At 48.3% G+C, this 26,065-nt stretch overlaps 1 protein-coding gene and 1 pseudogene across 7 annotated transcripts in view; one reads left to right on the forward strand and one right to left on the reverse strand.

Annotated features, from left to right (window-relative positions):
- Positions 1–26,065, forward strand: part of Asap1 (ArfGAP with SH3 domain, ankyrin repeat and PH domain 1) — a 282,890-nt gene that overhangs the window by 57,651 nt on the left and 199,174 nt on the right. For 2 of the 7 annotated variants that reach the window (XM_035449605.1, XM_027431677.2), the window contains exons 1-2: positions 3,654–3,674; positions 15,987–16,113. The exons of 1 other annotated variant lie outside the window; for it this stretch is intronic. In XM_035449605.1, the coding sequence (XP_035305496.1) occupies positions 3,658–3,674; positions 15,987–16,113 (144 nt within the window). In that variant the 5' untranslated portion in view covers positions 3,654–3,657. Of the gene's footprint in view, positions 1–3,515; positions 3,675–15,897; positions 16,114–26,065 lie in introns of those variants that run through there. 4 more of the 7 variants (XM_035449607.1, XM_027431675.2, XM_027431674.2 and 1 more) reach the window with 4 other exon arrangements.
- On the reverse strand, positions 4,320–4,425 carry LOC113832151 (annotated as a pseudogene).

Raw genomic sequence — 26,065 nt, forward strand, 5'->3', positions numbered from 1 at the left:
AATTATCTTATTTAAATATACTTGAAAGACATACATAAAATGTGTAAAAATCGGAACCACAGGGAGTCTGGAACACAAAACCTAGAGTAGAAATATGTAACTGTGCCAACCACAGAGTCTTTAGAGAGTTTTCATACTGAAGCTGCAGGCTCTTCCCTCTCTCTCTCTCTCTCTCTCTCTTCTCTCTCTCTCTCTCTGTGTGTGTGTGTGTGTGTGTGTGTGTGTGTGTGTGTGTGTGTTAAGCATATGTGTGCTTGGGCACATGCTCAAAGTATTGTTATGAGCCTCATCACACACACCTCTTGTTGAATGTGTGCCTTGGTGTCATTAACCACATTTTAACAATGATGAATTCATATCTTGACCAAATTGATCCATGTGCTCTGTGTCAGGCAATCTCTCAGTAGCCCCTATCTATTGTGTGCTATTCTTAGTTCTAAAAGGCCTACATGTAGCATGGCACCCTAACCTTCTCATCACAGCTCAGGCCCTTCTTTATAAATCACAAAGACTTGCCGTCTACTAGGATTTGATGAGTAGAGTGGGCTGCCCTCATGAGCATGCCCATGTGTTCAGAATTTTTTGTTGTAGCGTCACCTTGTTTGCGGCTGGTAATTTTTCTTCATTGTAGCTACTTCTTATCATTCACAGAATGATTGCTGCTGAAAATCTAAAATCCCACAAACCAAACTTTTGTCAGGGCGTTAGTTACTTTGTTGCTGGTGAAAGGAAACTAAACTTTTGTCAGGGCATTAGTTACTTTGTTGCTGGTGAAAGGAAACTAAACTTTTGTCAGGGCATTAGTTACTTTGTTGCTGGTGATGGGAACTTAAGGAAGGAAGAGTTCATCTTGGGTCAGGTTTGAAGGTGCAGTCCCATCATGACAAGGAGAACAGAGCCAGCTGTCTTTGCAGCTGGCTGGCAAGCCAGCACCACAGAGCCTCCTACCTCCATCTCTGCAGAACTGGTCACATGGGAGTTGGGGAGCTCAGTGGCGAATGCTTGTGCTGGGTTAGCTTTTTCCTGGGTCGGTCCAGGAGAGCCCAGGGGCTAATGCCATCCACATTCAGGGTGGGTTTTCTCTCCTCAATTAAGTCTCTCTAGAAATGCACTCATACACCCAGAGGTATGTCTCATTGGTGACTCCAAATCAGGTGGTGGAGATCACCGCCATCTGATAAGTAAGAGAGAGGGAGAACTGGGGACACCTGAGGGACGGATGTACATGTGATGACAGCCATGGACTTGGTTCTTCTTCTTTAAAGCACGTAGGTCTCCCTGAGCATGTGAACTTGATAGAAATGAATTTGCTGCCTAGGGACCTGTGCGATTTTCTTCCTGGTTCCTATGTTCTAGACGGGGAGACTGTGCTCCCACTGGTGTGCCACCGTCCTACAAGCAGAGATTAAACATTCTACCCAAGATCTGGAAACAGGATGAGGTCATTTGGTTAGAATTCCTTCTCTCAGACAGCTGCCAGGAATATGCACACAATTGGGGATGCACCCACCCACCCACCCACACACACACACACACACACACACACACACACACACACACCACAGGGGATGGGGGATCTGTATGCAAAGGTCCACCCTTTCTCCAAACACTTCATCCTCACTTACCTCACTGTGGCTTGAATTCTAAAGAAGGCAAACAAGGCAAAGCTGTTCTTGACCTATTAATACCCCATCGGCCTGTTTCTGGATTATAAATAACACACCAACTGATAAATAGCACAGGGCCATAAGTAAACAGCTAAACAAATAACCGTGTTAGGATCCTATCTATTTCAGCCATGAGAAAACTGCTGCTGTTTTTCTGGGCTCTGACCTGATTGTACTGGAAAGGCTGGGACAACATTGATTTTTAAAGCATAGAAGTCTTTGAGCTTAATCATCTTACTGTGTTTGGAATCAGCCCTGCCTCCGCTCCTTTAACGAACAGTGCAAAGGTCATGTAAATACATTTGCTTCTTCAGAGCACGGCTCTGTGGGAGCTCACTGGCTCCTCTGAGGCTGGTTTGCTGAAGCAATTGCTAAGATGGAATTTAAGTGCATACAAAATGTAATGTGTGTGCATGGTGAATTGAGACCAGTCTTTTCAGCAATTCTGTAACTCCACAAAATAGGCCTTGGTGAGTGCCTTCAAAATAACCTAGTAGAATTCCAAGGCCTCCGATATAAAATCTCAACTGTAGAGGACACACCGGAAAAATGACTATGGTAGAACAATTTTAATCTAACTCCTTTGAAGATGAGCTGCTTCCATGAATTCTTGTTTGACTCAGCATGTGCTTAGCCTACCTTATAAATTAGGATTACTTTTCAACTGGATGTAAACCAAGACCCAAATAACAGTAGAATTAGATAACACACACACACACACACACACACACACACACACACACACACACACACACACCCGAGTGCCCAGCACCAAGCCAGGGCAGTATGAAGAGAATCCAAGGCCAGGTAGTATCCCCGTGGTTGTCAGAAATCAGACTTTTCTGTTTCTCTGGTTCTGCTCCCTGGGCCTATTGCCTCATGATCTAAAATGGCTACCAAAGTGTCAGCGGTCACATTGGCATTACAGACAGTATATGACAGAGGAAACAGGGATGATGAGCTTCCTCCTCCAACCAAAGTAGCTCTAAAAAAAAGAGAGAGCCAGAAAAAAATGTTAATCCCCATACAAAGGCTTAGGTGTCCCTATGGGATGGGATCCCCCACTTCAGTGTCTTCCTCTCTGCTCTTGTTAGACCCCCAAAAACTCAAGTATCCGGGGTCCCAGGCCAGGTTCGCGGTCACCCCAATCACCAGGCAGATTCGAGAGCTTGCTGCAAACTGCACGAGGCTTTATTGTAATTTAACGAGCTAACCCCATGTTAGCTCGTGTCTTTCACCCACCCGCCATGGCGGACAGCTAGAAAAGACGGCTCCTACGGGCTCCCAAAAGATCTTATAGGGCAGCGTAAGGGGAGTGTCTAGGGGTACGCACAGGCTCACGATTGGTGTGCCTCCAGGCTTGGAGGGCTTGCCCTGTGTTGATTGGTCAACTGGTTGTTATGGCCCACAGGCCCTCCCAGGGTGGTTGCTATGCTCTCCACGTCATTGCTGTGCGCTAGTCCGTAAAGCACACCCAGGGTCGTAAAGCATAGCGCCACCAGCTGACTTCTGATTGGCTCCTTGTCACGAGACAGGCATCTGACTTTCTAGTGACTAGGTCAAGGTCATAGAAGCACATGTTCGGCCGTTATGGCTGCCAAAAGGGAAGCCGGTTCCTTCACTCTCTTGCTAAATGTGTTCTGTTGCCCACCCCCCCCCACTTCCTCAGTACCCTTCATGGTCCCCTTTCTAGTTTCATAGTCTACACTCATATCCACATCCACATAAATAGAAGCGTTTAACGTGAGGCCCTTCGTATGAGAGAGAACGTGGGGTATTTGTCATTATGAGTTTGAGATACATAATTTAGTAAGCTCCTGGCTCTAATACTTCTCCGCTCTCCCACAGATTCCCAGCGTTAGTTGTCTTTACAGCAATGTTTCACTGGGTCAGTGCACCACATTTTCATGATCCGACTATCTGTTGCCAGCTCTCTAAACTGGTTCCGTTGTCTTGCTACGGTGACCGGAGCAGCAGTGAACACGTTTTGATGAGCGGGATGAGCAGGTATCTCTGTGGTACACATGGGTATTCAGTACAGATGGGTCACCCGGCACCTCTAGTTTCCATCCTTTCAGAAATCCACAGCAATCTCTACAGTGGCTGCACTAGTTTACACTCCTAGCTGTTCAGATATGTTCCTCTTTGCCGGATCCTCAGCAGCACTTGCTGTTTTCTCGATGACAAACTTTCAGGCTGCCGTGAGCTCTGAGCTGGAATTGCACAGTGTTTTAGTTTGCGCTCCCCTGATGAGTAAGGGTGTCGAGAGGGGTGTGTGTGTGTGTGTGTGTGTGTGTGTGTGTGTGTGTGTTGGGCATTTGTGTTGTTTCTTTTAAGAATAGTTCATTGGCTCATTTACTGATTGTCAGTTGCCCTTTGGTGTTTAATGCTTTTTTTTTTTATTATAATTAACCTATCCTATCTACATGTCACAAATGAAATATCATAATTTTTATTGACATAGATACAGATGGTTACTTGAATTTTATTATAAAATGCACAGTATTTTAATCTCTGAAATGTCTAAAATTGTCTAGCATTTTAGTTAAAGAACAATTGAATTACTTGAGCATGCTATTCTGAATTTTTTTTGATTTTTTTAAAGGATTATTATTTTTTATTTGAGTTACAAACACGATTGAATTACACGACAAAAGTATGGAATGCTTCACGAATTTGCATGTCATCCTTGCGCAGGGGCCATGCTAATCTTCTCTGTATCGTTCCAATTTTAGTATATGTGCTGCCAAAGCGGCACTTTGGTGTTTAATTCTAATAGTTCTTTGTGTATTCTAGATAAGAACACTCTGAAGTATAGCTCTTTTAAAAAGGCGCTTTCCGCCGGGTGTTGGTGGTGCACACCTTTAATCCCAGCACTCGGGAGGCAGAGGCAGGTGGATCTCTGTGAGTTCGAGACCAGCCTGGTCTACAAGAGCTACTAGGACAGCCTCCAAAGCCACAGAGAAACCCTGTTTCGAAAAACCAAAAAAAAAAAAGGCGCTTTCCCCCAAGTCCTACATAACACTTACACTTATCTCTCACTGGCTAGGTAGTCATAGCAGCCACGAGAGAGGCTGGGACATTACGTCTTTTTGCTGACTCTGCCACTTCCTTGGATCAAACTGGAGTCTACTGAAGAAAGGAAGTCCAGATAGAGGTTATGTAGCCAGTCCTCCCTGACATACTCAGTAGGGCACTGTTGCTGTAGTGGCTGAGCACTTGGATTTAGGGCGTGTGTACATCGTTGGGTCCATTCAGAATGTGATTGCTGAGTCATGTGGTAACGTATTCCAGGTTGCTCCCAAGCCATGTCAACTCATGTCCCAGCAAAGTGTGTTAGTCCCAGCTTCTCCTCCTCAGCAGCACTGTGACTCTCTCTCTTTCTGACTGTGGCCATCCTGGTGAGGGGGGGCCGACGTGGTTCTGATCTGCAGTGCCCTTGTTACATGCGTGGGACATCTCCTTGTGGTTACTGTCTATCTGGAGCAATGTCTATCCGACTCCTTGGCCTGTTTTGAAGTTAGTTGTTTGTCTTTTTGTTGGGGGTGATGAGAGTTTATATACCATTGCCAGAGATGTGACTTACAGCTGTTTTCTTGAAGCCCGCATGGATCAGGTCCTTTTCTAGTTTCAGATGGAAGCTGCTTATAGGGAGATTTTTGGTGGGGAAGGCCTGTTGAATCACATGGGACTAGAGAGAGGCGATGCTTAAAAGCAAAGGGTATAGCTAGAGCAAGACGGAGAACGTAAGCTTGTTCTAAAGCTTGGTCTGAAGTGCTGGTAATTTTAAGGGGCTAAAATTAGTTGAGGGTAAATAAAAGTACTTAAACCCAAACATTGGAGAAAAAGCTGTTTACACACACACACACACACACACACACACACACACACACACACACACCACACCCTAAGAGATTGAAATCAGCCTCTGGAATCATTCAACAGCAAGGCCTCTGCATATCTATTAAGACAGCGAGTTTAGGGCTAGGGAGTTGGCTGTGCAAACATGGATGTCTGAGTCCAGCCCTCAGAACGTGTGTAAAGGCTAGGTGTGATGGTGTGTGCTTGTAATCCAGGACTAGAAAAGGCAAAGCAGGAGGAGGCTCCTTGGGGCTTGCTGCTCACCCAGTCTAGCCAGATCAGTGAGTTCCAGGCCAAGCTGTTTCAAAACTAAAGTGGATAGTTGCCAAGGAACTGGGTTCAAGGTTAACTGGGGGCCTCTATGCATATGTCTGCCCACCCCCCAAACATGTGCTTACACTCTTCCAGAGCATACATGCAAACTTGCGTATATACACACAAGCCCACCCCCAGAAGTCTTACACAGATATATATATTATATATATATATATATATATATATATATATTTCTCCACCTCTAAGGCCAGAACAAAAAGACTAATAAAAAGAAAACACAAAGCCTTATAAAATTTAAAAATATATAGAACTGAAGCTAGATGCACCTGTCAAAGGGTTTGCTAACAATTAGAAAGTTGTTTTTTTTTTTTTAATTAGCACCCCTAGTGTGATCTGGAATGTTCATGTCTGTGAAAGTTGCTAACCAGTAACATATGCTAATAAATCTCTGTGGTGGGTGTGGGCAATTTTCCTTTTCCAGATGAAGTAATGCCCTACATTTCACAAGACTGCTACCATTTCTGATATGATACAGGTCATTTTCTGGGGGGCTCAGATATGCCTTAGGTAAAGTCATATTCCTGGAAAACAATAATGAGAAACTAACTAATAGAAAGCATCCCTGAGAAAGACCTGCCGCCCAGGACTGATGGACTTCCGGCAGCTCTCGGTTTCTCAGGAGTCCATGAAACACAGCCGGTGGCATCCTGATTTTTAGGCTTAGTCATCACATGCTATTAAGAAAAATCACCGAGTTCTGGGATGTTATGGCCGTAGGGACCTCAAAAAGCATCTGCCCCAGGTTTCCACCACAGAGGAAGAAAAAGGCCAAAGGAGGTGAAAAGTTTTGGCTAAGAGAAAGGAGCCAGCCTCCCTGGCATTCTACATGGTTGGTAAACATCTCTGTGTTGCCAGTTACTGAGTTGTTTCTTCTTGAGTTATGTTTCAGGAAAAAAAAAAAAAAAAAAAAAAAAACTAGGTCTCAGGTAGCGAAATGGCTCAGTGGATAAAGGTGCTTGTCATGTGTACCTGGCTCAGGTCCCAGAGCCCAGGCCAACAGCTGGGTGTGGCGTTATGCATCTGCAGTCCCAGTGCTCCTGCCCCAAGATGGGAGGGGTGGTGACAAGAGAATTGACCCGCCCAGAAGCTCAGGGGCCACAATCATCAGCACCTACACAGAAACAAGGGAGACCCTGACTCAAACAAGGTGGAAGGTGTAGACGGCTTCAGACCTCTATGGTTAGCTAGTGGAAAGCTTCATTCTCTTATCTTCAGACAGGCTTTATTTGTGCAAGCAAGATGTCAACACAAGAAGGTTAGGGTAGACTCTCAGATGTTGTTCTCTGAACTCTACATGTGTACTGTGATATGAATGCCCACAGTCACACAGGTAGTCTGCACACACACACACACACACACACACACACACACACACACACACACACACCCCTCATGGATGGTGTCTAACTGGGTTTTGGGTGAATCAGACTGTTAGAAATCTAAGTCACCTTTGCCTGGACTTAGGTCACATTTTAAAATGGACTTTTTTGAGTGTGTTTGAACAGTTCCTTAATTAGTCTCTGTGTCCACAGAACCTCTTGATGTCAGCGTCTGTCTTATGCGTGCTTTTAACCCTTGAACAGTCTAACTTAGTACCTATTGAGAACTTCTGTAATGATAGCAAGTATCAGGGACAGCTCTGAGCACCTTGTGAGGACAATCTTGTTTAAACCTTCCAGCACACTTACAAAAGACCTCTTGTCAAAATCCTCTGTTTAAAGGTTAAAAATTTGGAACGAAGTCTCTTGCCTGAGGTAACAAGTCCTATGAAGCTGCAGTTGGCACTGAACCCATGCAATCTGAATCCAGGTCGCACAGTGGAAAGACTAGGGACCGTTGGAGAATAGTGGGGCAGAAGTGAGCCTACGGGGATTCAACCTAATACCACCACACCCACTGGAAAATGTACGGGGGGACTTGGGAGGCAGTGAGGTCTTCTTTGGAAATGACCACACTGGGCACTGAGCACAAGAGCAAAGGGGAAAGGGGACCTGTGCTCTGTGTGTGTCGGAGGGCCACCTTGGGATGGGAGAAGGGGGAGTGTGATTATGAAAAGGTCACTCGGGGTATGGCAGCTGATAAGGAAGGGCAGCTCGGGTGGACTTACATATTGGCGGCTTTGGAGAGCAGGAAAGAAAAGGGCGGTAGAGGCACTAAGATTGGGAAGAGAATGAAAACAGGAGGTGAGCGCTGTCGCTTAGAGTTCTGCTTCAAATTACAGTGATGCTGTGCCTCTTTTGTACCCGTACGGTCTGTGTTCGTGAATACACGCATGCATGTGTGTTTCCTACTTTCAAATTCGCAGCCTTACATGGTGTACGCAAGAACCTACGTCTGCTCTATAACCCCGGTCTTCATTACAGTTATTAATAGCAGAATCCATTTACAGGCATTCCTGGTCACTTTGATGCTCTGATTAGCATTCTGCACTAGAAAATGGGGGCTTCTTCCCACAGGATCTGTTGCCCCTCCTTAGACATGGAACTGGGAAAGATGGAGACGTGGGAAACTCTTGGGAGACAGGGTACCAGGCCCCAGTTCCCATACATCTGCCAGGAAATACTGGGCCAGTCACCTGCAGGCTTGGAAAATGGTTGCCTTGTCTGGAAAATGAAAGTATTGGAAAGCCCATTACCCTGTAAATCCTCTCTGGCACCTGCTGTATGTGTGATAGATGGTGGAAACAACTCTACTCTCTGCATTTCTCCTGTCCCAAGTCTTCTCACACCCCTCCCTTGCCAACATTTTCTTGTTCCTTCATTCAGCTGTTGTCATCCGTCCTTCCAGCCCTCCAGGAAATAATTTGTAAGCGTCTGGGGTGTGGGTGCTCTAACGTGAGTGGGTGTCCCACCTCTGCCTTCTCAAGGAGTTCACGGAGTGACTGGAGAAATAAAAAATATTTGAAAAGGGGCCCGTAAAAGAGGTGTGTTCTGTCTTGAGATAGCACAGACATGGGCATGATTAAGTGTGATCAGCTAACTTTAAAATGAAACCAGTTCATCCAAGAGAAAGAGAAACCTGGCTCCCGTCTAAGTAAGTGGTGCACCGTTTTTTCAGGGACATGTTTCTTTTGCAGAAACAAAATGAGACTTAAAATCCCAGACTTCTGTAGATCGCAGGTTTTTAGGAATCCTATAAAACACCACAATTTTCCTTCTCCGAAGGTTGTTTTGCTTATATTGGAAATGATGGATCTCATAAAAAGAGGCACCAGTACAGTTTGAAACACACTTATGGGGAGCCTGCAGGGACCTGTACTAGACAGAGCCTTCTGTAGGGAAAGAAAAGCCTTCAGGGTTTGGAGTCAGACAGACTGAATAGCATAGCTCAATATAGTACCTGTTAACCTTGAACAGACTGTGTGTCTCCAGTTCTTACAGCTCTCTAGGTTCTTGTGAGGGTTTTGGGAGACTGTGCTTATATGCTACAAAGCCCACAGCGCCAGAAGCCTTCTGCCTCTCTGTCTTGAAGGATTTGGGTGAGACAGAAATGGCCAAGGCTCCCGAGTGCCCCTGGGAACTTGGTAGTGCAGGGAACTCAGTAGGAGGCCGAGTTCTCAGCCAAACCTTGACATAGACAGAGCCACTGTCGCTGTGGGAAGTTCACAGTTGGCTGTGTCTGCCTGAATCTGAAGTCTGTTGGAACTGTGCTGGTATCGCTCTGTGGTTTATGACAGAGGGAGAACTCTGTTATTGAGAATATCCATATGCAGTTTAATCCCCAACCAGTAGAGCCAGGGGACTGATCCAACACCAGTCAAGCTTGCATTTAAAACTGGACTCACAGAAGAGGGAAAAAGACGTGCGGTAGGAGAGTTATCTGGGGCTTTGGGACCTTTCACTGGCTCTGGTCTCTCTGTTGAGCTTGCAGAACACTGACTAGACAGCAGGACATGACACTGTCCTGTTTCACAGCCCATTAGGGTAACCTTTGAGCTTCAGTTTCCCTGCATGTCAGTTGGGGATAACCTCATACCCACTGTATATAGTTGCTGTGAGTCTTAAGTGAGGTCATGTCGACAACGACCCAGCAGCCCAAGGTGTATAATGAGCATCTCAGTTATTGATTGTTACTTTTTTTTGTTTCGTTTTGGTTTGGGTTTTTTGAGGCAGGGTTTCTCCGTGTAGCTTTGTAGATCAGGCTGGCCTCGAACTCACAGAGATCCACCTGTCTCTGCCTCCTGAGTGTTGGGATCAAAGGTGTGTGCCACCACTGCCCGGCTTATTGGCCACTACCACCTAGCTTATTGACTGCTATTCTTCTTTTATAGGACAGAGCAGAAATAGGGCCCTGAGTTCACTCACTTGATATTCAGACTGTGAGCTTTCTGGGATCCCAGCATTCTGCATACCTTTCCCCTCCTAACTCCTTTAGAGGGAACAGTAGGAGCCAGATGTAATAGAAGGGCTTTTGTGTCTCCAAACAAACTATGTTCCCTTCTTACTGAGAACACCCTAGTGGTTTTATGTGATGTATTTAAATTAAATGAGGTACAATAGGGACTAGAACAGGCTTTTTAAAAAAAATAGCACGTGAAATTGTATGAGCGCACTTGGGAAGCACTTGTACAAAGCACACGAAGAAAACAGCCTTTATTTCTCGGAGAGGAGAGTAACATGAGCCTAATAGAATAACACGTGGCATCAGAGACATCACTCTTGCCCTGAGAGGGCTTTCCCTTTCTGTAGTATTTCTTTCAGCCGGCAGAAAACAAATCCACACGTTAACAAGTGAAATGCATATGGAAGCTTCCGTGTTGCCTGTGTCGGCAGCTCTGTACAGCTCCATACAGTAAAGAGACCCATGTTGCAAGTCTGCCAGGCTCAGTGTTGTGAACTAGCAACGGGAGTTCATGGTGTCTCAGCTCAGGTTACTGTGGTGGCTGTGCCTCAAGACAAAGGGGTGGTTTCAGGGGCTGCATAGGTGCCACTAGGGCAGTACCTGGCCGAGGACAGGTGCTCAGGTCCTATTCTGTATTCCAGGGTTGGTTTGCTCTGTGGTAAGCTTTGGGGAATTCAAAATCACATAGGAAGTTGCCACGATGACGATTCAAAAGAAGGATCAGAATTTCTTATCTCCACATGTTAATATCTAAAAGATGGCATCTACCTAGGTTGCCTCAGGCCCTTCTAAGTACTTTGCATTCCTTAGCCGGTTTCTTCTTGTAGAAGGGCACTATCATGGTGTTGCTCCCCCACGCCACCCCGTTTGGAATATGGAAACCGAGACTCAGAGAAGTAAACCACTTCAATAAGGTCTGGTAGCTGTCGTGTGGCAGAGACGTGAGCCCAAGTCATTCTCATTTGGAATCCACCCACAGATGAGTGCTCCTCCCTGGGAATGGAATCCTTTGCTATATCCCCTAGAAGTGGCCTGGCTTAGAACATCCTTCTTTATAAGAGCTTTTGATCTGAGGTGATCTGGGTACGTGTGTCAGGGTACATGTGTGGTGAGCAGACAACTTGAGGGTGTTATTCCCTCCTCCTACCATGGGTTCCGGGTATTGAACCCAGGTTGTCAGAGATGGTGGCCTGAGCCATCTCATGCTGGCCCTCACAATTCATTTCTGATTCTGACTGGAATCCATCCTATTTGACATTACCTCTAAAATCCAGAACCATCACTAAGGGGTCTGGCCTCTCACAAGAGTAAGCAAATCAGCTGGGTGGTAGTGGCTCATGCCTTTAATCCCAGCACTCGAGAAGCAGAGGCAAGATCTCTGAGTTCAAGACCAGCCTGGTCTACAACAGCCAAGGCTATACAGAGAAATCCTGTCTCAAAAATCTAAATAAATAAATGAATGAATAAATAAATAAATAAAAAGCCAGTCTTCCAAAGACTACCTTTTCCCACACCTGAGACTCCAGATTCTGGAAATTACAGTGTAGCCCTTCTTCCCTCTCAGCTTCTTCTCCCTCCAGGTGACTAATTTAGAGATAACTGAGTTATGGGATGAAAGGAGATGCGTTTAGAATCATGCTTCACACAAGAGCTGTTCAAAAGAGACTTTGCTCTGTGTCGCCGTCCTTATCCACGTCTGTTCTCATTTCTAGTAACAATCTGATTACCCTAATTTTACTTGGGGAAAACAAGGTCAGTGACAGAGTGACCAAACTCAAGTTCCAGGAGCACGAAGCATTTTCCCTTTGTTGGCTGTATGAGGGACTCGATGAGCGCGATGACTGGCTAACGCTGTAGCTCAGAGTAGCAGTGGGTTTCAGGTTTAGAGAGCACCCCTGACTACCCATCTTCCAATCACTGTCGGTCATGCTGCACGGAGCCCATTTGGTCAGAGTGAGGCTGTGACTGCAAATGTGACCTAGACTCAGTTCCCAGGTGACAGTGGTCAGCAATACTGTTGCCTCCCAGAAGGACAAACTACTACTGTGCTAGCCGTCACAACTCAAGAGACATGAAGCATCCTTGCAGGACAACTGTCTTGCCACCGTGAGCAGGGCTTAGCAGAATGAGAGGCCCAGGGGTAAGAACAGTCTTGGAGGGGGATTATGACGATGACAACATAGATGATGCTTGGTTTATATAAAGCCGAGTGCACAGAAGCCCAAGTCTATGTGCATCTGTTTTTGTATTTTTTTTTTCTGGGTTTGGAGAGGCTAGTGTATATTTCTGGATATCTCCCTATAAAGAAAGCCAGCCTCTCAGTTTTGCCTACGTCAGATATCCAGGAATGATGTTCAGGGTATTTGAGAAAATGGGAGGTACAGATGGTTTGCACTAGGGCACGGTTTCAAATTGAGAGAGGATTATGGTCCACGAAGCCCAGAAATGGTGGGTCGCAGTGCGAAGCCTTGAAATTCTAATTGCAGACCAGTCTGAGGAGGTATATACTTACCGGAGGACAATATCTCATTGTTCATCTATTCCCTTCTTGGCTGGAGGAGGCAGGGGAGGAGCAGATACGTAACATAGTCTTCCGGGGAAAGTGAAACAGCAAGAGATGGCAGCAGTTTGGGGCTCTGCGGTGGCTTCAGTCAAGAGAGAAATCCCTGGCTATGTACCACTGCTGAGCTTACCCCAACAGTCTTTCTTTTATCTGCAGAGTCTAGTGTAGGCACAAATCCGCGCTCCAGCCGAGCAGGCTCTGTGTGGTCACTTTGACACACCTACCCTCTTATTTTAAGCCATGGTACCCAAACTCGGGGTGACAGTATCTGTGTTAGGAGAGCAAGCCGTGGAATCCAAGGCCTCTGGGAACAGACACACTTACCAATTCCAGCTTCCAGACGACGGTTCATATTTACTGTTTATGCCAGGCATAGAGGAGGGGTGGCTGCCAGCCCAGGGGAAATGACAGGTACAGGACAACTCAGAGGAAGAGAGGGAGCGAGACAGCCCAGGGGAAGACGAGTCCTCTTGGAGGGAAGTCTTCTTGTTCACTGGTTTTCTCTCAGTGCTCTGCGGGGAGCATGGGCTGAGGGAGGTTAATTAGTCCACGCTAGGAAGGGTCATCATACGTGTTCCAAGTTACAGAATTTTCCATTTGCTGTGGGGAATGAGGTAGGATTTCCTTCTGGGTGGCTCAGGCTTCAAAGGCTACATTTTGCATCCATGGCACATGGGTTCGTCCGTTGACCCTCAAGAGTCACTGGCTGTCTTCAGCTGCCAGTCCTCTCCTGCCCGTTTCCCGTTAAGTGCTTCACTCTCCCAGGTGTCCCAAAGCAGACTTTTAAAGTATTAAGGGAAGAAGGTACTCTCGTGTATTTTTACCTCTTTACTAGTTTTTTGTTTGTTGGTTTTTTTTTTTTTTTAAAGAGATGACTTTAAAGGTGCATTTCTCACACCTCCCTTTTGCCATGGAAGCATTTATTTGTTCTCATTTCCTTAGGAAGTCCTTCCTTCAGTAGGCTGACACACTTGTTGCCTGTATTGGAGAACACTGGTAAGAACCTCAATGGAGACAGTGCAGACCCAGTGTGGCCAAGCCAGGGAGATAAACAGCACACACTTTAAACAGTTTTGTTTTCTTTTTCCCAATGCTGGAAGCCAGCCTATGCACCCATGAACCTACCTCAGCCTCCCGAGTGAGTGTCCTTATCTTCCACCTTCCTGTGGAAGCATCCCGTGTGAGGGGCCTAGATTCCTAGCCAACAGGATGCTGTGTGTGTGGTTCACTCTCCATCTTTTCGGCTCCCTTTGACAGAAGGCTTCTCAGGGCGTGTCGTTTTCATACCTGTATCTACCTACACGACTGGATTGCTTATGTGTTAGTTGTTCGATCCTCCGGTGGAGGACAAGTTCCAGGACAGCAGGAAGTGGTCTCAGAATTCATTGGCAGCTTATGAGGTGAAGCATTTCCTTCTGACATGAAATCCGTCTCTCCTGGTCAGTCCCCACACAAGACAAGTCTTCACCAAGGGTCCCTGAGCAGTGGGCAGATGGGCCAGAGAACACAGCCCCTAGCCGTACTGGATGGTAATTAGGCAGGCTTGGGTGGGCCTCAGTGCCTGCCTTCCAAAGGCTTGCCTGCTCAGGACCAATAAGCTTTCAAGGCCTCCTGCAGGCCAACCCTGAGACACTTCCCAAGGCCTAGGCGGTTTTTGCTGTTTGCTGTTTTTAAAACCAACTTCATCCATCAGTGGTGAGAAGTCAGCCGGGTATTCTGGACTAACACCAGTAGACATCTGCTAGGGCTGAAGCGGTTACTTTTCCCAGGAGAAACTTGATTTCTGCTTAATAGGAAAGAGCATTTGCAGCTGAGAAAGAAATACTCTTGCATCCCTAAATGAATAGCAAAGAGCATTTGCATCTGAGAAATGCATCTCTCGATGCTCGCCCGTTCCTCAGGGTTAGGGAGGAGAAAAAAAAAGAAAGAAATCCTGCACATAGGCAGGTGAGAAGAAGTATTTAAAAACAACCCTTTAAAATTCAACTTTAATCCTTTGTAGAGCGTGTTGAAACCGTCGGCTCGCCTGCACGAAGAGCATCATCACGGGCGTTCAGAGGGCAGCGGGGGTGAGCCCCGGTCCCCGGGTGCCCGGCCCGCGCAGCAGGAGGCGGCTTTCGGGGCCTCGCTTCCTGCACCCACTCGGGACTAAAAAAGAACGCGCGCAACTTTTTTTTTCTGGGTCCCCTTTTTTGCAAAAATGCTCGCATAACCAACCAGCTCGCTGAAGTAACCGCTCCGGGGGCGGCTGGGTGTGTGCGTGCGCGCGCGGGGCGTGGCCGGGCGGGGCCGGGAGGGACGGGGCGCGGTTCCGGAGCCCGCGGGCACGAGCACCGGCCCGCGCGCGCTCGCGGGCAGCGAGGTGGGGGCTCGCGCACCAGCCGGGCGGCGAGCGGGGGGCGTGGCGGACGGGGACGGGGCGGGGGCGGACGATGCCGCCGGCGCGTGCGCAGAGCACTTCCGCGTTTGTCTCTCCCGTGACTGGCGCGGAGGGCGGGCCCGAAGGCGGGCGCGCCCACCCTCCGCGCCGCGGGAGCGCGCGTCCGGTGCTCCAGGCTTCCGCCGCCGCCGCCTGCGAGCGCCGCGGAGCCGTCTTGAGCCCCGCCACGCCCCTCGGGAAGCCCCGCCCATCTCCCCCTCAGCCCGCCCTTTCCCCGCTCAGCCCCCGCCCCCTCCCCGCTCAGCCCCGCCCCCTGCGAGCGCCGCGGAGGCCGTCTGGGGCCCCGCCCCTCCCCTCGGGGAAGCCCCGCCCTTCTCCCCGCTCAGCCCCGCCCCTTGCGAGCGCCGCGGAGCCGTCTGGGCCCCGCCCCTTCCCTCAGGATAGCCCGCCCCTCTCCCCGACCAGCCCCGCCCCTCTCCCGCTCAGCCCCGCCCAGTCCCTCCCCCTGCGTGCGCCAGGCGGGCGGGAGGCGCGTCCCCCTGCGCCGGCGCGTGCGCGCGCCCCCCCCCTCCGCGCGCGCCGCTCGCAGTTGGAAGGGCTCCCCGCGCCGCTCGGCCCGCTCGGCTCGGCTCGGCTCCGCTCGGCTCTGCTCGGCTCGGCCCGGCTCGGCTCGGCTCGGCTCGGCTCGGCTCCGCTGCGCTCCTCGCGCGCCAGGCCGGGCGCCGCGGCGGGTCGGGCTGCGCTGCGCGCGTGGCGTTCATGAGCCGCCCGGCGGCCCCGGGAGCCTGCGCCGTGACTCACGCCCGCCCCCGCTTGTGTCTCGTCCCTCCCGCGGCAGGATGCCGGACCAGATCTCCGTGTCCGAGTTCATCGCCGAGACCACCGAGGACTACAACTCGCCCACCACGTCCAGTTTCACCACGCGGCTGCACAACTGCAGGAACACCGTCACGCTGCTGGAGGAGGTAGGCGGCGGCGGCGGCGGCCTGGCGGCGGCGGGGTGGGCTGCGGACCCCCGGGGGAGCCGGGCGATGGGGGAGCCACACCCCCCCCCCGCACCCCCCAACCCCACCCCACCCCGCCCCTGCTCGCCCTTCCCGGGGTCCAAAGTGGGGACCAAGTGAGCGAGCGAGCGAGCCCTGGACGCCCCAGTGAGTGGGAGAGGGATCCTCGGTCTGTCTGCACCGTCTCCGGCTGCCAGGCAGTCTGCACGTCCTGGTGACCTTTTCCTAACCCGCCAAGTCCATGGCTTGGGGTCACCGAGGGCAGCAAGGCGAGGCTGCTGCGTGGCCAAGGTCACCGGCCAGAGACTTGGAGATGGGCCGTGAATGCGCTTCTCCGCAGCCCGGCTGGACCAGGCAGGCTGAGCTGTAGAGATAAGGGCTGCTGGAAGAACCGAAAGGGATAAAAAGGGAACTCCGATTGGGACTGTTGTTGCCACCCCTGGGCCCGTGCCTGCGGGTCCCCTGTGCCTGGAGGGGGAGCAGGAGCCCAGGTGGAGAAGTCCCCCTGGTCTGTACAAACAGGTCCCCGCCCCGCTCCCCTTGCTCCAGTGCCTTGCGTTTTCCAGGGCTCAGGGCTGCTGCACCCTATCCGCAGGACACTCCTAAGGTTCTGGAGAGAGAGAGAGAGAGAGACTGAGAGCCGAAGCCAATGCAGTCTGCAGAGCTATCAGAAGGGTAGATGCGTCTAGAAGGCTCTGCTGCCCCGACCCTCCAGCAAAACCTTGTGGGTGGATGGTCCTGCAGGAGCAGGGCCAAGGGCAAAGCTGTTTCTTTTAGATTATCTCGATCCGTTGATGACAGAGTAGGGTGGGCAAGGAGGAACCTGTAGTAAACCCAGGTTTACAGCTACGTAAATAGGCCTCAGAGAAAACAAGGCGATTTCCGCAGAAACTCAGTACAGTTTCTCAGTGCCAGCCACAAAAACATCACTCCCATCCTAACCAGCCAGGCCTACCCTGGCTGAAAACGACAGTGTAGGCAGGAAGGGAGCGCACCCCCCCCCTTCCTCACCCCCGTGGGGATTATATGCTTGGTTTATTTGAAGTTCAAGGGGATCTTTTTTAGTTAAGGCCACCAGGGCCAGCCCTCTGTGATATCAGGAATCATGAGTTTCTGTCTGGAACTGGCTTTGGTTCTTATGTTGTCTAATGTGTCAAGAACTGGTGTTGGATGCTGCAAGGGATGGAAATGTTAGGGCTCCAGAGAGTTTTGTGGCCTCAGGGTCCCGTCTTGCCTGCCTGCCAGGTACTGTAAACAAGTCTGTTTACTCCAGTTAGGGTTGTTTCTAGAGTTTTCCCTGGATTCGTTGTTGAGTGATGGAAGCGTATGTTGACATGGATGGAGAAATAGCACCTAACTAGATGTGTTTGAAAGCCAGAGGTAATGTGCCCCACCCCCCTTGTGAACTGTCAGTTACCTCATGGTGTTAGTATCAGGGATTAAACGCGGTTGCCAGGCATTCAACCTCCCAGCGAGTCTGTCCTTCATGTCATTGTAAGAACACGCTCATCTCGGAGTGCGTGGTCATCTTTTTCCGTTTCTAATTGGGCACGCCTCCGAAGGGCTTAACATTGATTAGACTGTGGGGTTATTTTCCTTCCAGATAACTTCAGTGCCTGCTAATAGAGCTGTCAGTCACTGTAGCTTTCTGCACACTCAGATAGTGTTACTGTATGTACTCTGTGCAGCAGATGATAGGGTGCTTGGCCTGCTGTTTGGGGGGGGTGGTATTTGTGCATATCGAGGCAAGGTTTTAGAATAGGGTTAAAGTCGTATAAGCATTTGTCTTGATCTCAGTTTAAGGTAACTGCATTTACATGCAAATGCAATAAATAAGTTTCGTTTGCCCCCTTCTCAAGAGCGTGTGTGTGTGTGTGTGTGTGTGTGTGTGTGTGTGTGTGTGTGTGTGTGTGTGTTACAAAGTTAGGTAGAAGAATAAACCTTTGATTTTGAGAAAGAATTGGAGCCAGTCTTGAAAGTTCAAAAGTGCCATATCAGAATACACTGATAGACTCTTGTCCCTAAAACTGTAACAGTAAATGTTGCATTTGCAACAAAATTTTGTCACTTTTCTAAACTTGACTATAATATGGGTTAAGGAATCATTTTCCTCAATGTGTCTCTTCTAACTCTATGTGTGTGGTGATCTTTTTTTTTATATGTAGGAAATGTGTGTTTGTTTTTTTTATTGTTGGATAATCATACAGTTGAATTTCTATTTTTCCTTCTGAGCTCACCTATATGGAGAAGGTCTATTATTATGGGCATCCTGAGTTAGGGATCACAACCTGCTTCTTCAGAAATAGGAGACTGGGTGTGGTAGGGAATACCTGTAATCCTAGCATTCGGGCAATAGAAGCATGCTTGAAGCTAGCCTGGTCTCCCAAATGAGTTCCAGGTCCACCAGGGCTGCACAGTAAGACCTTATTTAAGAAATGCTGGGGCAGAGAACCTGCTCTGGACATGGCAGTACAGACTACACAGACTACGATGCCAGCAGTCAGACTGAGTAGATGATTGTGAGTTCCCAGTCAAGGATACATAGGAAGATTCTGTCCTAAAAAACAAAAGAGGTCGAAAAGGAAACCAAAATTACTGCCCCCAAAATAAAAGGAAAAATTAGTGAATATACCAGGAAATTTTGTTTGCATATACTTCACAAGCGAGAGATTTGGAAACTGCAAGAATTTGGCTTTGTGTTATTATGTGGTTATTCTTAGAAATAGAATTTTTTTTTTCAAGAGATATAGAACCTCCAGAATAGGGAGTAATTTGGGTAGCTTGGAATTCTGTTTGGAAACATGTCTTCTGGTAGTTACGAATTTCCTGTCTTATTGGTGACTTTTTCTGTTGTTTATATCATTAGTTAACACACGTGTCCCCTTTGGGACATGGACTTTAGGAAATGAATCAGATGTCCATGGTGAGAAGAGGCTGAGAGCTTACTTCAAGGGTTCTCCGTTACTGTGAAGCAACACACATGGTTTGGAGAGTCACACTTTGGCTGGGACACAAGCAGCCGATCAATTGGGACTCTGCTGTTTCATCCTGCCCTGTGTTTTCTAAGCACAAAGCCAGTGCCTTGCTTGTGCAGGAACCAGAGCATGCTGGTGTCTGCTGCTCGCTTGTGACCCTTTGGAAGTTGTGAGGGAGTGGCTAGAAGACAGTGTTTTCTGGAGAAGGGAGCAAGCAGGCATTTTAGGAACACCAACCAAGACATCAGGATGCGGTCTCCCTTTGAAAACTAGATAGGGTCTCGGATAAGAGGGAGGGTACATCATAGCCATTGGCGGCCTCCTTGGTTACCTGATGGAAGGTCTGCATTTTTCTTTGGTACTGACAGAGGACATACACTTTGCCCATGTCTTTAGCTGCTGCTCCATATAAGTTCAGTTGTAGGCACACGGAATGCATGGTCACTATGGTCACGTGTAGTCGGCTACGTAGAGCAACATGCATCCTTGGGGTAGAGTCTACACATAAAACTCTCCAAAGAGCCGGGCGGTGGTGGGGCACGCCTTTAATCCCAACACTCGGGAGGCAGAGGCAGGCAGATCTCTGTGAGTTCGAGACCAGCCTGGTCTACAAGAGCTAGTTCCAGGAGAGCCTCCAAAGCCACAGAGAAACCCTGTCTTGAAAAACAAAAACAAAAAACTCCCCGAAGGGAGAAGGGCTGCTCTTATCTCTACTGAGAAGAAAATTGAGGCCCAAAGAGATCTATCTCCAGGATTTTGTTAATGACTAAAGGAGCTAGGGAATTCTTTACAGTTACCACATAAATGTCTGCAAAGTCATACTTCATTGACTTCATAGGGCACAAATAGGGGGTTTCATGTTTGTACTTGGCAGTTTTGATCTCATGAAGAGGCGTGTAACGTCCTCAGCAGTTAAGCTTTCCTTCATGCCCGTGTTCCGGGGAGTTCTTAATAGTGACATTTAAATGTAATATTTCTCCAAAGATGTGGGTGTGGGTTTCAGATTGAAATGCGAGAGCTTACATAAGTGACCTATGGGCAGCTCAGCACATCTTTGAGGAACATGTGTGACAGTCACATTGCCAAAGCCCTGCTGAGGTACCGGGCTATTATTTGGGTTGTTTATGTAGACGCTAATGGTGTTGAAGAGAATTAGAAAAAAAAAAAAAAAAAAGCTCGTAGCTCGTAATAGGACAGAAAGGTTAAGTTCATGGCCAGGGGAGTTAATGGGAAACACCCCTCCCTACAGTGTCAGCTGTATACTGCAGTCTGCCATCCAGTCAGTGCCCACACTGTTGAGTGCATTCCACTGCCAGGCTTGGCTTCAGAGACGAGTCACTGTGTCTGCAAGCTGCTCCCCAGAAGCCTTTCTAAGGGAGCTGGGTGTCAGGCCTGGCTCAGGCTTGGAGACTTGTCTCAATCCATTTTTTTTTTTTTTTGAAGGCGTAGAAGCCCTTGATTAAAGGTTGCCAAAGGTTTCCTTGATATCAGCACTAAAATACTTGTCAACTACTGCAGTCCCACTGTGTGCTATCACCCTAGACTTTTTTTTTTTTTTGTAAAGATTTTATTGTAGGTATCTTGGTGTTTGCCTGCGAGTGTATATTGTACACAGCATGTGTGTATGCGCCTGTTGCCTGAAGAAGCCTGAAGAGAGCTTCTGATCCCCAGAGGATTGTGCTATGAGCCACAGTGTGGATTCTGGGAACAAAACCCAGGTCCTTAGCAAGAGTAGCAAGTACTCTTAACCACTGAGCCATTTCTCTACCCTCTCCATATATGCATACTGTTATTTAATCCTTGTCCTATTAGGGCTGATTTTAACAGCCCTAATTTTAACAGATAACTATGTATCTCGTGTGTGTGTGTGTGTGTGTGTGTGTGTGTGTGTGTGTGTGTGTGTGTGTGTTTGCGCGCGTGCGCTGGGGACTTACTATCAACTGTAGAGTATTCTTGTATGCCTGTGTTCTTCTACACTTGTAGTTTTGGTCATGCTATTGGGTGATAGATGTCTTTCTTGTTGGTGACTGGAGATCTGTCTAGTCTTTGGTAAGTGAGGTTATGGTTCTAGTGCTGAGCTGTGGACTCTCACAGCTAGGAATTCTAAAGCCAGGTCTTGACATAGTCAAGAGCTAGTTAGTAACCTTCGAGGACTATGTAGTTTTAGACAACATCCACAGAGCTCTTCTCTGGGGGATTTGGATAAAGGCCTGTGGGCCCTTTTGCCTAAAGGAGAGAAAAGGTATTTGGGTCTGTTCCTGACCTCTTACAGATAAACCGACAGAAGACAGTTCTCCCTGTGATACCAGGATCCTTTGTAGATGTCCTAAGCTCAGGAGGCCAAGCCTCTGGTTCAGCCTGGGAGTGATTAGGGTGTGTTTTTACGGAACCTAGCAAAGGTCAATGACTGTTTGCTTACAGAAATGGGGGAAGCAGCAGCTTCCCTTGTGTGCCAGAAGTCATCATGCTCCTTAGATATAGTCACTTCTGTATTCCTCACTCATGCTGTGCCCTCATATGCATCTTTGGTATTTAAAAAAAAAATTGCTTTCCCCTTTGCATAATAAAAGGCCGATTAGATGATATTCTTAGCATTAGCCTTGCATATGTGCACAAAAGCTCAAAAGTTAAATGACCAAGATCTCCCGCTAGGGTCGGTAACAGCCTTGGACATTGAATACGCACTGAGTTTAAAATCGGATTTATTAATTTGTTTAAAATCGGATTTATTTATTTATTTATTTATTTTACCTATTTTGTGGTTTCTAAACGAAATTTAGAGAGGGAAGAAAAAGCAAGCCCATTGCTTAATTCTGCTTAGGTCTCTCTCTAAAGGTCTGCTTGTTACAGTCGTACCTGGTAGCTGCCAGCGGTCCTTGGTTAGGCTGGTGAGCCACGAGAAGAACATTCGTGGCTTCCAGCCCCACCCTGGTATGCGTATTCCGGAACTGCTGACCAGACTTTTGCCTGTGAGCCTCCACAGATGCGGCTGAAGAAGTAAGACGGCTGCAGTGGCTTCTTAGAGCCTGTCTGTCCTTGAGCTGTCTGCACACCCATGGCTTCCCTTTGTTCAGGATGCTTGTTGCTAAGGAGTCACTGAATATAGTTGAGTTAAAAGGGACCATGAGTGAGTAATATCTAGTCTGGGGTTGGCCGTGCAGAGGGAGGTTCTGTCTCCAGGTGGTCAGTGTCTAATAAGCAGTGTGGTCAGTGTCTAATAACCAGCTGTAATGTTACAGAAAGTTTGGCGGACACCTCTGCTAGTGTAGCTCATAACTGTCATGCCATTGTGCTTTTGACTTGGACTCATAACTGACCACCCTGGCTAGCAGTATGGTGCTGCTAATCTGACACTGACTGCTTACTGGGAGTGCCAGTTACAGCTGCCTAAAAGTGGAGAAGCAAAGTGTTGATCTTACTAGCATTACTGTAGACCAGGAGAGACTTCAGGCTTCCCGCCACCGTGGAGTAGAGCTGGCTTGCCGGGACCCTCGCAGATTTAGTCAGCCTTGTTGCTTTCAATGTGGAGACCGAGGGCTGAAGATGAGAAGGAGCTTAGGCAGGGGTTTGAATTCAGGGCTCTTTGTCCTGTGTCTGGGGGAGTCTTCTCCAGCACTGTTCCCTGGCTCTTGCTTCCAGAAAGACTGGAGTAAGCCTGGAATTGGGAAGCTCATTTTGCACATCCCAGTCGGCTGGGTTAAGGGCTGATCTCTGAAAACTCGTTCTGGGAGCCCATGACATCTAATAGTGTGCTAAGGAGCTGCCATCAAAAGCCACTTGTGCTGGATGTTCTGAGTGTCCAGGCATTTGCAAAATGTCCTCTGTGTGTGTGTGTGTGTGTGTGTGTGTGTGTCTGTCTGTCTGTCTTTCTGTCTGTCTGTCTGTCTGTGACACCTAGAGTGTTGGTTTCCATGTACGTCACCTAGTCATTTGAGGGATTCTTGGCACATCCATTCTTACACGTGTTATTTATCCATGAGTAACTCACGGGACTGGAGGTGACACCTAAGCCTCTGTTCCCCCATTGGATAAATGGCGCCCTTCTGAATCGCACAGGAGATAATGCCCATGATTTCATGACCTGGCAAAGGTGGCCAGTGACTACGCAAGTATTACAGTCAGTACTTCTCCCATAGGGCGGGAGGCCAGGGAGAGGTCAGACATCCATTCCTTAGTAGGTAAGTAAACGGGCAGAAGCTCTACCAGTGGACCAGTAATGACACACGGTGCGATGAGGGTGAAGCTCCCGCCAGGGTATCTTCGGCCCCGGTGATTTCCAGGATGTGTTTGCTGGGCAAATCACTAAAGCTTTCTCTGTGTCTGTTACCCCATGGAAGAGTGAGTCAGCGTGTGTCAAGTGCGGAGTACCGCCTGGTATGCCGGCCACTGAAAAGCGGTGGCTCTCATGCTCAGTGCCATTGTTGTTTGCTGTGAGTGCAATCTAATGATCGTTGCCATGTAATTCAGACGGCGGTTGGTAGATGTGTTTTGGAAAAGTAGGTGAAGACAGAGCCAACTCTGGATTGTGGAAGCATAGATCAGACCAAGAGGAGGGCCAGGGTAGCACCAAACATTCGGACCATTTATGGCACATGGCCATAGCCGTTTTGAGCTGAAATAAGTTGCTGGAACAATATAGCTGTATACTTAGCCTTTAAGTGAGGGGACAGCCTCACTGTTAATTTATTGTTTACTTCCATACATCCAAAGGGTCCCTTCCATTGACGCATCAAATTCTGGACAACACTGTCCTTTTGATTTTGTTGGGGTTCAGGGTAATGAGCTGTTTTGTTACACAGTGAATGCAGGTATTTGATTTTTGCTCCTTGTGGAGGAGGCATGTATGCCCTGGTCCTACCTGGAATGCAGTATGCTTTGCTGATTATGTCTTGAAGCCCTGAGACCACAAGGAGTTCCAGTTTGGTTTGGCGGGAGGAGCTTTCAAGTGAGAAGGATCACCCTGTTTTGTCAAGACCTCGAGTGTGCCACAGTCTCCCTGCCGGCTCGGTGAGATGAATTTTAGTGGTAGGAGCCGGTCAGTTTAGGAGCCACGTGACTCTGCTTGTTTTAACTAAATGTCTGAGTTCACAGTGGACTGACTCTCCCTGGGCCTGAGCCCCGTCTGATAGCCGTGTGCCATGGTGCTGTGTGCGGTCAGTTACATAAGAACTGAATTTTAATGCTGAAGCTGTGGTATAATTTTCCTCAAAGAACTGGAATATGTCTACCTTTGATAAGACAGTACCCAGTTTAGCCGCCCAGAAGCTAGGAAAACAAAATCAGAACCTTATGGCTCATCGAGCTGAGGCCCACAAAACAGTTGGAATCTGGTGCCAACTATTGCAGAAAGCAGAGAGTCAGCTAAGCTAACGGGGGCCATTTCTTCTCCTGCCAGATGTGAAGAAAGCATAAGCTCTTCCCAACTCTGTAATGAACACAGCAGAGATACCTGGTATTCTGGGCCCGGGACTAGGGTGACCGTAGTGAACATACCCAGCACGCAGTGGGCTGTAATAAGCATGGCAACAATTCCGTTGAGCTCAGCAGAGATGGAAAAATAACTAGAGATTGCTATTCCTTCTGTAGATGAGGATGCTGGGTCTGGAGAACAAAGGTGCTAATGGCCCCTCATGTAAATTACTGAACTCTAACCCTTCCCCGCCCCATACATAGGTGTATAAAGCAAAGCCAAATGCAGCTAGAACTAGTTAAACAGTATTTGGATTTATTGGGAAGACTCCTGGGATATTGCAAGGAACAGGAGAGGAAGAATGACAGGCCACGCAGGTACAGCTCACTTCTAGATTGCTGGCAGGTACGTTAACCCTGGCCCTATAGAACCTCCTGATGCCAGCTGGCATAGAGCCTCCTGATAGCCGCTGGTATCTTTGTGCCCTGCTGTGGGAAAAAGCACATGGCATAGAGGAGTTCAGATGGCCCCGCTTGGATCAGCAGATCACCTCTGGTTTGGTCATCTTTGAGCAAGACGATGGGCCTGTGGTTGTCAGGGTTAACCCTTCCCTCTTTACCCCTTCATGGCGGTCCTTAGAGAACAGGGGAGGCTAGGAACACACACTCTGCGCAACCAACACAGCAAAGCTGGGGTGGAGATCCAGGTTTCCCGCCTCCTGCTTATTATGCTTTGAACTAAGAGTTGGATGGAGACAGTAGGGCCTTATGCTGGGAGGGCCAGTGTGAGGCAGGTAAAGAGCCTGGTAAAGGACCTGGTGTGTGGTGACTCTTGGAAGATAGTCGTTCTCCTGCACGTCCTCTGCAAGGCTTACCTCTCACTGACGCTTCGACCCTGTGTTCATTTGGGATACTGTGAAGGGCTGTGGTTAGAGAACTGTGCTGCCCAGTTTTAGCTTTGCAGATGTGGCCAAGAAAAGACCAGCACTCTAATCCAAAGTGATGACATGGTGCTCTTTCAGTAATCTTTCCATAGGCAACAGCGTGGATGGAGGACTAGGCAGGGCAGCTAGGTTCTCTTTGGCTTGATGGGTTTCTTCCCCGTGTGAAACCAAGTCTGAGGAGAGTTAACAAGGGCTAAAGCTTTCCTTCCATGGCATGGCTTCTTCACTACCCAGTTACACACACCAAAAGAAGTCTCTCTCTCTCTCTCTCTCTCTCTCTCTCTCTCTCTCTCTCTCTCTCTCTGTCTCTCCCTCTTTCTCATTCTCTGTCTCTCTCTCTCTCAGAAATTAGTGGACAGTGGCTATGTCTTCCTTTATATTTCATTATAATTTATGTTTTATGAGTCCCATTTCCTTTTCCTTGCAATGTTTATTCATATTTCCATAAAATTAGCTATTCCTTATTTCCACAAAGTGCAAATCAAAAGAGCTGTTCAGCCAGGCATTGGTGGCACACACCTTTAATTCCAGCACTCGGGAGGCAGAGGCAGGTGGATCTCTGTGAGTTCGAGGCCAGCCTGGTCT

Source organism: Cricetulus griseus, chromosome 10 (assembly GCF_003668045.3).
Source record: "Cricetulus griseus strain 17A/GY chromosome 10, alternate assembly CriGri-PICRH-1.0, whole genome shotgun sequence".
Lineage (NCBI taxonomy): Eukaryota > Metazoa > Chordata > Mammalia > Rodentia > Cricetidae > Cricetulus > Cricetulus griseus.